At 33.6% G+C, this 11,967-nt stretch overlaps 2 protein-coding genes across 2 annotated transcripts; one reads left to right on the top strand and one right to left on the bottom strand.

Moving 5' to 3' along the window:
* The first annotated feature begins 6,300 nt into the window (after positions 1 to 6,300).
* Brms1 (breast cancer metastasis-suppressor 1-like protein) lies at positions 6,301 to 7,486 on the top strand. The gene is made up of 3 exons (XM_073972536.1): positions 6,301 to 6,670; positions 6,733 to 6,977; positions 7,043 to 7,486. The coding sequence occupies exons 1-3, from the start codon at positions 6,484 to 6,486 to the stop codon at positions 7,331 to 7,333; spliced, it is 723 nt and encodes a 240-aa protein (XP_073828637.1). The 5' UTR covers positions 6,301 to 6,483; the 3' UTR covers positions 7,334 to 7,486.
* mRpL49 (mitochondrial ribosomal protein L49) lies at positions 7,450 to 8,266 on the bottom strand. The gene is made up of 2 exons (XM_073972538.1): positions 8,110 to 8,266; positions 7,450 to 7,990 (listed from the first exon to the last, which is right to left on the bottom strand). Exons 1-2 carry the CDS (start codon positions 8,158 to 8,160, stop codon positions 7,505 to 7,507), a joined length of 537 nt encoding a protein of 178 aa, XP_073828639.1. The 5' UTR covers positions 8,161 to 8,266; the 3' UTR covers positions 7,450 to 7,504.
* Positions 8,267 to 11,967: the final 3,701 nt, after the last annotated feature.

The following is an 11,967-nucleotide window of genomic DNA, read 5'->3' as shown; positions in this document are numbered from 1 at the left end:
CTACCACCATTCCAAAGACCAGATCATGACATGTTAATCTTATTTGTGTAAATTACCGATGTAATACAACAACACAAAACTCTTAAATACATCGGGCCAACATACTGATATCAACCCTCATAAAATGTTTGGGTCCAATTTAACAAAAAACTCCAAAAACATCCTCCAACGAAGGATCAAGATTTACTAAAAATTAGAGTGGAACATACCGAGCCTTAATTTTTGGTTTAACTAAGCTCATTAATGCTCCAATGAATGTCCAAAGTGTATAGACAACTCATTAAGGAACACACCTTTGGCAATTCTCGAAGAAACCATCGATTTGGTAATTTTTGCAATACTTTTATTGTCACCCCCAAATAGTAGTTAATTCTTATTTTTGACCGTATTTGTTATAAATCGCAAATAATCTTTGCATATTTTGACGGAATATTGTTGTAAGGACCTATAGCAAGAGATTTGCACAAAAAACCTATAGTTTTTACATAATTTGTTGCCATAAACGAACAATTAATATGAAATTTTCTACAATTTTGGTTTTTGCAATACATTTCTTGCCTAACTGTATATTAAATGTCGTATGGAATTTGACACATATTCTATGCTACTTATACTTTAAAAGCCTTTTTATGTCCAATTTACATTAGCAACTTTTTCGTCATTTAGAGCTGTTTCGACATTTATTTGTTATTGATAAATGGTTAAAAAACTTGCAAAAATTATGTTTTTTGTTTTTGGAATTAATTTAAGTTATTTGATACACATTTGTGTTGTGAAATTCCTATTTTTCTGAATAAATATATTGCGTGCGTGTGCTTGTGTTATTATATAAGTGTGTATGTGCGATTGTGTGCGTAAGCAAATGACCATGGTACAAATACGCAGGTAGCCGCATCGGCAATTGTTGGCTACATAAGATGTCAAAATTTGACATCAATTCAATGCTATTGACACATTATAGCTCCGTTCCTTTACGTGCAAGAATCTTCAAGTTTAACAACTTTTTACTCGAAAAGCTTTCCTTTACAATCCATATGGAAGCAGATTACAACTTTTGCTACTTTTGCCCGTTTTACCACTTTCAAAAGTAAAGGAACAGACCATATGTTACCATCAGCTGGCACGATAATGCTACCTGTATTATTGTACCATGCAAATAACGCAAAAACAGATGTAAATACACTTCATTTGATTCTAGGATTTCCTAAAACGAAATCATTTAATATGCATATGTAAATTGGACTTAAGTGACGAAAAATTCTGCCTGCTTTAGCATATAAGTGACGCAACAGCTCTAAAAACGCATTTTTGTGCTAATGTAAAAAGCATATTAAGTCCAATTTACATATGCACATTAAATGATTTCGTTTTACGAAATCCTAGAAACAAATGAAGTGTATTTACATCTGTTTTTTGCGTCATTTGCTTACGCACTCAATCGCACATACACACTTATACAATAATAATTTTAATTAAGAAAAACAAGAATTTCACAACACAAATGTATACCAACTAACTTGACTTAATTCAAAATTTAAAAAAAATAATTTTTGCAAGTTTTTTAACCATTTATTTTCACTTTTGTCATCATTTGAGTCTTTTTTTGCTACAACACACACAAACAAAGACATCATAAAACAGTTGCATTTTTTGGTAGTTTATGACAAAAAACAGTGCTGCTTTTAATAGTATGGTGTATTCGTGCGTTGTTTAGAATAAATGTCGCAGCTATCGTCATTTATTTTTGTATGGTAAATGACGCAAAATGTTGCCTGTTTTAGCAAATAAATGACGAAACAGCCCTAAAACCTGTTTTTCGTGCTAATGTAAAAAGCACATTACTTTTGAAAATGGTAAAACCCGCAAAAGTAGTAAAAGTTGTAAACTGCTGCCATATGAATTCATGGTGTCTGAAGCAGACAACGAAGCGAATCGACCGAAGGCGGCGCGCGAACCCAAATTTTGTCGGCGGCGACTGAATTTCGGCGCATTCCATTTCTTTAAAAATGGTAACAGTGGCAAAAATGTTAAAAGTGGTGAACAGCTCTCATATAAATTGCATGTTTTTAAAGTAATAGCTGGTTTATTACACCCTCCACCATAATATGAAGGGTATAATTAAATTTGTCATTCCGTTTGTACCACATCGAAATATTCATCATCGGAGACCCTAATTCTAAGTCGATATAACCATGTCCGTCTGTTGAAATCAAGACACAGCTCGCAATTTTTAAGATAGAGTTTTGTAATTTGGTACAGAAAGGCAAGTTTCGGGTTTTTGACAATCAATACATGTACTCAATTGTCCTGTCATGTGTAAACGACTTTTTACCGACTTTTGTCAGTAAGCCAAAAAGTGCGTTATGGCCCCGGCACATACGGTACGTTGTGCGTTGCTTCACGCGTTAAAAACAACAACCACATGAAAAAAATGTAAGTGATGCCAAGTTTGTTCTTGAAGTTTTCATGTGGTTGTTGTAACGCGACGCACAACGTACCGTATGTGCCGGGGCCATTACAGAATTCTACTACTGATCATAATTTAAGGCCGCTGAACATACGGCGCGTTGAACGTCGCGTTACAACAACCACATGAAGAATTCAAGAAAAAACTTGGCATCACCTACACATTTTTCATGTGGTTGTTGTTTGTTTGCATTTAATTAGGCGGTACACAATCGACTTTCACACTAGACTAAAATCATAAAATTGCAGTATTGGAGAGTTCGATTGTGGAACACCTAATTAAACGCAACTTTTTTTAACGAAACCTCACTAGTCTGACCTCTGACAAAATAACAACCACATAAAAAATGTGTAAGTGATGCCGAGTTTGTTCTTGACGTTTTTATGTGGTCGTCGACTTTTTGAACTACAAAGACCCACAAGCCAAATTCATAACGGTCTTCTTCATAAAAAATTAAATTTCCCAAGTCCCGGTCCACACTAGAGTGAATTTCATTAAAAAATTTTATGAAATTAGGTGTTCTTAGGTTGAATTCCCCATTACAGCAATTTCATGATTTTACTCTTCTATGGAACTCGATCTATAGCAAGCATGGTCACATTTGGCACGGCGGTGCCGATGATTTTCGGCAATATACACGCACACGACCCGAATGCACAGAAAGAGCGTACAAAAGACAGCAAATGTTTTGATTTGTTATTGTTTTACAGCTTGCGTGAATACAAACTTACTAACACGCTGTTATAAGTTGCCAATATTTTGAATACATTCACATTTTCTCCGTTCTCTTTTGGGTCATACCTGATCTATAGACGCATAATTTCGTGTCAAATTTTCAATGAAATTGCTCTAGTGTGGTCCGGGACCAATTTTTAGCAGAATCTGATGTTTGGTTTACATTCGGCGTCTTTTCGTGATTTCGAAGGCGTTTCGTGATTTCGCGCGAAATCACGCAAAAATTATCATGATTTCGCATACAAAAATGAAATCATCTCATTTCGTGATTTCAGCGAAATCAACATCGAAATCACAGTACACATGATATACAACCCTGTTTGTGACTGAAAAAGTACCAAAAGTTGCAACACTTTTCACGTATCACAATAAACAAGGTAGATGGTCAATTGATGCAACAAAAAATTTTAGAATCAAAATTTTTAAACAATGTGAAAAAAAAAATTAGATTTCTTTGTTACAATGCTATTTTTCATTGGTAATGTTAGAAAAAAGAGCGAAATGTCTAAAATTGCTTCCCCATACAAATTTCTTAAAAAATACGGGAACGAAAAAATGACGGAAATTGCAAAAACTGCAGTAAATCAACGTATCAGCTATGGTATTTAGATGATAATGAACATGTTGCTAGTTTCTACTATGCCAAAATTGTATGGCAGAAAACAGGAGAAGAGGGTGTTATTCGGCGCTATTTTTGTTTAAAGAGAAGTGCAAGTCTTGCTAGACTTCGGAGTACGAGAACGGGTTCTATACACAATTAATACGATATATATTTAGTTTTACGATAATTTTCGAAATAAAGTTGTAAAGTTCTATATTGTCGTATATTTTTGATGACTAATTCAATTTGCAACAACTTGTTTTGAAAATTCATGTTCGATCAGCTGCGCGTATGCATCTACCTTGATCATTGTGATATGTATGAAATCAACAAAACAATAAGTGTAAACACCGGGATGTATTTCAGGATTTCGTGAAATCCAGTGGATTTTAGAGCGCAAGTGTAAACTTGGCATGACAACGAATTCGACTGGTACATTGCGAACGGACGGACATGCCTAAATCGACTCAGAATGTGATTGATTCTATGTATATCCCTAAAAGGAACTATGGGTCTATCTCGTTTCCCTATGTATTGCTCTGTTCCTTTACGTGCCTGAGGTTACCATTTCTTAACATTTTTAACCTGTTAAGTGTTCCCATACTTTAAATAGCATACAATTTATATGATAGCAGTTTACCACTTTTACCATTTTCTGCCACTGTTACCATTTTTAAAAGTAAAGGAACAGACCACATTTTACATACATACAAATGCAAAAAATACATAATGTACCTGTTTGAACCACAAATTGTACCACAGTGTGGTGCAGGGTATAAACACATATGTATGCCACTTGAGAAAAAATGTATTTCATATTTTTTCACATTTTTTGTTATTTATTTCTCAATACTGTTCCAAAATAATAGCATTTACAATGTTTTAAGTGGAAGACTATTTCAGATTTTTACTTCTACAAGTATGGATTGTTTAAAGTGTATTTTTTCAACAACTACTAGATTCACAGGCATTTTTCAAAGATTATTCGTCTACTGTCAACAAAAATATTAATTAATTGATTAAAAAATTCGGCTCCCGCCTTTTCCTTTCGAATTGAAGGCGGCGATTTTTAGCCGATTTGAGCCCATGTAATCGATAGCGGCTAAACCCCTCAATAAAATAAATGTTGTCACTTTGGGTATACTAATATACAAAACAGCTGATGTCATACATGTGAAAAAGCAGATGGTCTGATGGCGGCCTTATTTAATTTTTATTAATATTAATTAAATTCCCACAAGCAATATCTTTTTAGTATTGCCTTTAAATGATCAACGAGAAAATGGGTGTGAATAAGAATCAGAAAATTTATTTCCTACCCCCTATTGCCTAAAAACTGAATTTACTTTCCCGAGAAATTTGTGTGTCTAAACACGGACAAACAAAATATTGAATAATAGGGTCGTTCTAAGAAATTTCTCAGGAAAACATAAATACATTTTCAAAATCCTCTAAAAAAGAACATATTTGAATCAAAATATAAATCTAAAACATTCAGAACTGTCGTAGGCCATATTTATTACACGTTTAGGATGGAAAGAAGTTTTTTATAATAGAAAATTCCGATGTTTTAAATTTCATGAAAACAAAATTGACAAAAAAGTAAAAATGCAGGTGATTGTCACTTCTACATTATATAAATGTGCCTTTATACCAAAGTTTCATGTAAAGCCTTTACCTAATTAACTGCGTTGCGTGTGCGTTCAAAAAAACAAAAACAAAATACATGTATTTTGTTTTTGTATTTTGTTTTTGTATTTTTGAACGCACACGCAACGCAGTTAATTAGGTAAAGGCTTTACATGAAACTTTGGTATAAAGGCACATTTATATAATGTAGAAGTGACAATCACCTGCATTTTTACTTTTTTGTCAATTTTGTTTTCATGAAATTTAAAACATCGGAATTTTCTATTATAAAAAACTTCTTTCCTTCCTAAACGTGTAATAAATATGGCCTACGACAGTTCTGAATGTTTTAGATTTATATTTTGATTCAAATATGTTCTTTTTTAGAGGATTTTGAAAATGTATTTATGTTTTCCTGAGAAAATTCTTAATTAGGTAAAGGCTTTATATGTACTTATAGCTCTGTTCCATAACTTAAAAGATTTTACAATTTTTACAACTTTTGCACATTTTGGGTTCCCTTACGAACAATTTATATGAAAGTTGTTTACAACTTCCGTAACTTTTGCCAGTTAATGAAGTGCGGAAACAGGCCATAAATCAGAGTAATAGGTTGTTTATACTATAGTTATTTTATGCAGATTATTTGATGTGTACACAAAGCAATTGACATTGGAAACCCAGTGGGTTTGTTAAATCCGTTTATATGTAAACGTACTATAATATAAAAAATCGTCTTGTGCAAAGGTCCACGCGTATAGCCCAATGTGCCATCTGTATGTCAACTCGTAAAATCAATTGAATTTACCAACTTTTATCTGAACCACCCTGTGTTGAACTAGTCTAATTGTGCGGTGCCAACAACTTTGTTATTCACATATTTTGACATTTACAATCAATACAAAAATATTCGCTGAGAAATGTATATTGTGTTTATTACGAATAAAAGTGAAAAAATTATAAATTTCAAATAGGCAAAAAAATTGCTTCGCATTCGATTGCAAAGGGTTTATGAGAATTTCCACAAGAGTACAAAAACTAAGCACTGAAAATGCCTGTGAAAAATGCTGGTGGCGAGTCAGATGGTGACGTCTCAGGTGGTGCGGAATCAGAGCATTCCAATTCCAGCCATCACGAGTCCAGCGATGAGGAAGCAAATGAGATCGACTCCGACGATTCATCCGAAATGGATGTTAATGAAATAGAAAGGAGACGATCGGAATGCTTAGAAATCTTAGGTTGGTATAACTTGCTGTTCTAGTTGACACAATTGAACAAAATAATAATACGCTCTTTACAGATCACTTAGAAAAACAATTTAATCAATTGCGGGAGCAATACTACACCGAACGTATTAATCAAATCGAACGCCAATCGGCTGAAGTACGAAATGGACGTTCCGAGGAGTATTTACAACCTCTAAAGGAGTTGGACAAAGTCTATAAAAATCGCATTGAGGTGGCGGAGATATTACGACGATATCGTTTAGAAAATATTGAACATAAATTTCTTAGTGAGGAGCAAGCAGCGTTACAAAACTTTGAGGTAGCTTCATGGCATAGAGTAGTCGGTTGTGAAAATACTGAAAACGAATTCCCATTTCTTTGCAGAGTGAAAAACAGTTGGCTTTAGATCAAATTTACGATGACTTAATGGAAAAAATTAGACGTCTCGAAGAGGACAGACATAATGTTGATATCTCCTGGGATGACTGGGGTAATGATAAACGTCATAGTAAGGTTCGAGGACCTGCTCGCAAGAAAGCGGTTACCGTTACTGGACCCTTTATCGTATATATGCTACACGAAGAAGATATTTTAGAAGACTGGACAACGATCAGAAAAGCACTAAAGCGTTCAACATTGCCGGGCCCTGTTGTGTCAGCAACTTCTGCAACATGACCCTAAACTTTCCATTCTATACATACTTTTACTCACTTCCTGCTTCCTATATGCTTCGCCCAGAAGGGGTTTTCATTTGGATTCTAGTTGTAGTTTTTAAGTTTCAACAAATAAACCAATTTTCTCATTTTTGTGGAAAATTTAACAATCAAAGTTTTATTTCGAAAACAGTTAATACCCCTTAGATTTCAGATACTCTCTAACAACATCCACATAATCACCATGTATGCGAATTTGCCCGCTCATTTCGTTCACACGAGTGGCACACAGCTTTCCCTTGCGTTCTTTTTCCACAATTGCCCGGAGTTCTTTTTCCAGTTCCCAAATATTGCCTTGAACACGTTTGACTATTGTCACTCTGCGCTGTCCCCTGAACGTAGTTTCCAAATAAACTGGCACCATATGATTACGTGATCTAGCCACATAGTATTCCAATTTGTCCATATCCTTGAGACCCACAGATTGTGGTTTCCAGCCTGATGGATATTCGGACTTTTCCGCTACTTTTGGTATGACAGGTTTGGGCAGTAGACGTTCTACATATTTCCATTCCGGAGGGTTCTTTAATACTTCGACTTGAGGATATTCATCTAAAGACTGCACTTTATCTGATGATACGTAACTTGAAAAACGTGCAGAGGGAAAATGTGATCCTTTCTGAAAATAGAGTCCAATGAATTTTGGTGTCTTAGATATTTATTTGGGTTTCTCAAATCACGTGTAAATGGGACAAGAAATAAATGGAGGGGACAAATGGAAATTTCGCAGCATCTTACCTTGAAGGATTTGCTTACGACTTCTTTCAATATCCTTTGCACTAAAGCCATATTTAAGTGATAATTGTTTAAATGTTAGTAGTGTCGCAAATCAATCAAATCAATTGCCTAACTTTTTAGGTGATTACAAAATAAAACGGAACACAGCTACAAAACAGCTGATAGAACTTTTTGATGCACCTTACCTAAATGCGGGCGTTAGTATGACACAATAATAAGGTTTAACTGTTTGTCTTATGCCAGACTATGAAAATTTTCATTAACATGAAAATTAGTTTATAGGTAAGAGGTGTGAAGGGGGTGAAACTTTGTACACAAGGTTCTGTAATCTCAAATTATTCTTTGTGTTTAAATTCGTAACTCTCAAACCAATGAAAAACAAGGAAAATATCAAAATTTTCATATGATTTCATGTATGTGTGTGGACGTCAATGAAAAATTAAAAGAGAATAAAAAAGAATTTTCTAATGAAAATTTTTCATAGTCTGGCATAAGACTTTGTTAAGGCCGCGCATTGTAGTAAGAAAGTAGTAGGTGGCGAAGTAACTACGGGATTACTTTTAAGTTAGTACAGTAAGCCATTCTGTTAGTGTAAGACTCTATCCAAATAAACATGGACTTTTCCAAAATTGAAAAAAAAACTGTTTGTTAAGGTATGGTCTGTTCCTTTACTTTTAAAAATGGTAACAGTGGCAGAAAATGGTAAACTGCTCTCATATAAATTGTATGCTATTTAAAGTAATACCCCCGCAAACGTCAAATAAATCCTCATAAAGTGGGTTAACCCGGCAAAAAACTCTAATGTTACCGTACTATAAGGGAACACTTTGCAGGCTAAAAATGGTAAGAAATGGTGCTATTTAAAGTAATACCCCCGCAAACGTCAAATAAATCCTCATAAAGTGGGTTAAACGGCAAAAAACTCTAATGTTACCGTACTATAAGGGAACACTTTGCAGTCTAAAAATGGTAAGAAATTGTAGCCTCAGATGGTAACAGAGCAGTAAAGTCTTAAAGTTGTCAAACCAACAACAAGCCAATGGGACGTTTAGTGGAACTTTAAGGATATTTAAAATTAATTAAATTTTTATTGAATTCCTGAGTTAAGTACTCCACTGCAAATTGTATGTTGTTTGTTTTATTTCAATTTAATTTGTTTTAAATTAATTTTTTATTGATGTTTCCACTGTCTTTTTACTTTTCGTTCTTTCAAAAAATGTCAAATATTCTCTTTGACCAATTTACTATTTTTTACACATCCAAATTTGTGTAGTAGAAAATAGTAGAAGAGAAAGCCATTCCGTGCCATTTTTGTTTAAAGAGAACAGAAAATGTTGCCAGTTTTTGTTGTACGGGAACGCATTTTATCAAAAAATTGTAAAAATACTCGTAGTACTAAATACATAGTACTATTTTGCAGGTTCTGGAACACAGCTTTTTTTAAGCATTTATTTACACTTTTGTATCGTTTGAGTATTTTTGTTTTTTGTTTTTATACAACACAAACAAACAAAGACATCATAAAACAGTTGCATTTTTTTGTAGTTTATGACGAAAAAGCAGGGTTGCGTATAATAGTATGGTGTTTTCGTGCGTTTAGAATAAATGACGCAGCTATTGTCATTTATTTTTGTATGGTAAATGACGCAAAATGTTGCCTGACAAATTTCTTCATCCAAATGGTGTAAATGATTTTATATAAACCGATTTTATTTTAAATCATCGAGTCTGCTGACCAGTTTAACACTGAGTTCAAACAACTTTGAACGCATAATACGACAGTCCTTTCTATGAAGTTTTATGTCTTCCACCTACTGAGGAGTTTAACAACCTCTGAGAAATTTGGTGTTATCATGTCAAAGTTTCAAACCGAGATGGCATCAAATATAATCTCATATTCCACCTCATCATTTGAAAATATGAAGTAATTCAGTAGGTCATATGACGTACACAACAAAACAGTCGGGACTTGACTTATGCCAAGTTTACACTAGCGCTCCAAAATCCACTGGATTTCACGGAATCCTGAAATACACCCCGGTGTTTACACTTATTTTTTGTTGATTTCAAACATATCAATATGATCAAGGTAGATGCATATGCGCAGCTGATCGAACATGAATTTTCACAAGTTGTTGTAAATTTAATTAATCATCAAAAATATAGAACTTTACAACTTTATTTGGAAAATTATCGTAAAATTATCTATATATTGTATTAATTGTGTATAGTACTAACAAATGAAAAAATAAAAAAAAATGATTTTATCGTTAAGACATCATAATAAAAAATTTTGATAGATAAAAGTTGTGCTCAGAACCCGTTTAGTGCTAAAAATGCGTTCCCGTACTCCGAAATGTAGCAAGACTTGCACTTATCTTTAAACGAAAATAACGCCGAATAACACCTTCTCCTGTTTTCTGCCATACAATTTTGGTCTAGTAGAAACTAGCAGCAAGTATTTTCATTGGCATCTTATATGATAGCTGATACGTTGATTTTGACATTTATGGAATTTCCGTAATTTTTCCGTTCCCGTATTTTTTAAGAAATTTGTATAGGGAAGCAATTTTTGACTATTCCCTCTTTCTTCTAATACTACCATTAAAAAAGTACGGGAACACAATGAAAAATAGCATTGTAACAAAGTAATTTAATATTTTTTTCACATTGTTTACAAATTTTGATACTAAAATTTTTTGTTGCAGCAATTGACCATCTACCTTGTTTCTTGTAATACGTGAAAAGTGTTGCAACTTTTGGTACTGTTTTAGGCAAAAACAGGGTTGTATATCATGTGTTCTGTGATTTCGATGTTTATTTCGCTGAAATCACGAAATGAGATGATTTCATTTTTGTATGCGAAATCATGATAAATTTAGCTTGATTCCGCGCGAAATCACGAAACGCCTTCGAAATCACGAAACGTAGACGAATATCATTTGCTATATATTTTATTAATTTCAGCCTGTTCCAAGAAAATGCAAATATTCAAAGAACATTATTCTCGATGAGAACTACACGATTTGAAAAACAAATAGTATTTGATTGTCGATTGTTTCTTTTTCATAAAAATCCATTTTGATCACGGTGCGCCTTAACTAATATTAAATGGAAGGTACTTACACCTGGGAAGTTTTTGCAGATTCTGAAACTACAATGCCCATAGATGAGAAATATCAAGAAACAAAAAAAAAAAAATCGCCGGAGGGATTTTCAAATAAATCGCGATTTAAGTTCACATTTTTAGGGGTTCCTTAGGTTTTCACGATTTTGCTTGGAAACCGCGAGTCCTAAGTAAATGGGCCTAAAATATTATAGCTGTGAAAATTCTCCACAAGATTGACCTTTATGGTATTTTCGTAGGTTTTACCGTTTTTGAGATATAGAAGTTCAAATTGAGACAATGCACGGACTGTATCGCCTCCTTATAAAACAATGCCATTACCGCAATTTCCCAAATTAAACTTATATATCTTGAAAATTATACAACTTAGGAAAAAAATCATCCAATCTTGTAGAGAATTTTCACAACTTCAACATTTTCTGTAGTCCCATTTTGATATGACTTGCGGTTTCCAAGCAAAATCTTGAAGACTTAAGATAAAAACCTAAACATTTGAATTGAACCTCTATATCTCAATAATGGTAAAATCTACGAAAAAACCTAAAGGCCAGTCTTGTAGAGAATTTTCACAGCTACAACATTTCCTTTAGACTCTTTTCGATACGACTTGCTGTTTCCCAGGAAAATCGTGAAAACCTAAAAAAACCCTAAAATCGTGAATTTTGATCGCGATTTATTTAAAAATCCCTCCGGCGATTTTTTCTGATTTTTTAATTTTTCTTATCTATGAA

Source organism: Musca autumnalis, unplaced genomic scaffold (genome assembly GCF_047663935.1).
Source record: "Musca autumnalis isolate F117 unplaced genomic scaffold, ASM4766393v1 scaffold_3, whole genome shotgun sequence".
Classification (NCBI taxonomy): Eukaryota; Metazoa; Arthropoda; class Insecta; order Diptera; family Muscidae; genus Musca; species Musca autumnalis.
Note: the sequence above shows the minus strand (reverse complement) of the source record. Positions and strands in the feature narration are given on the sequence as shown.

Coding starts and splice junctions, on each gene's coding strand:
- mRpL49 (XM_073972538.1), bottom strand. CDS start 8,160: ATGGCTTTAGTGCAAAGGATATTGAAAGAAGTCGTAAGCAAATCCTTC. Junction 7,991..8,109: donor TCGTAAGCAAATCCTTCAAG/GTAAGATGCTGC, acceptor CTCTATTTTCAG/AAAGGATCACATTTTCCCTC.
- Brms1 (XM_073972536.1), top strand. CDS start 6,484: ATGCCTGTGAAAAATGCTGGTGGCGAGTCAGATGGTGACGTCTCAGGT. Junction 6,671..6,732: donor GGAATGCTTAGAAATCTTAG/GTTGGTATAACT, acceptor CGCTCTTTACAG/ATCACTTAGAAAAACAATTT. Junction 6,978..7,042: donor CAGCGTTACAAAACTTTGAG/GTAGCTTCATGG, acceptor ATTTCTTTGCAG/AGTGAAAAACAGTTGGCTTT.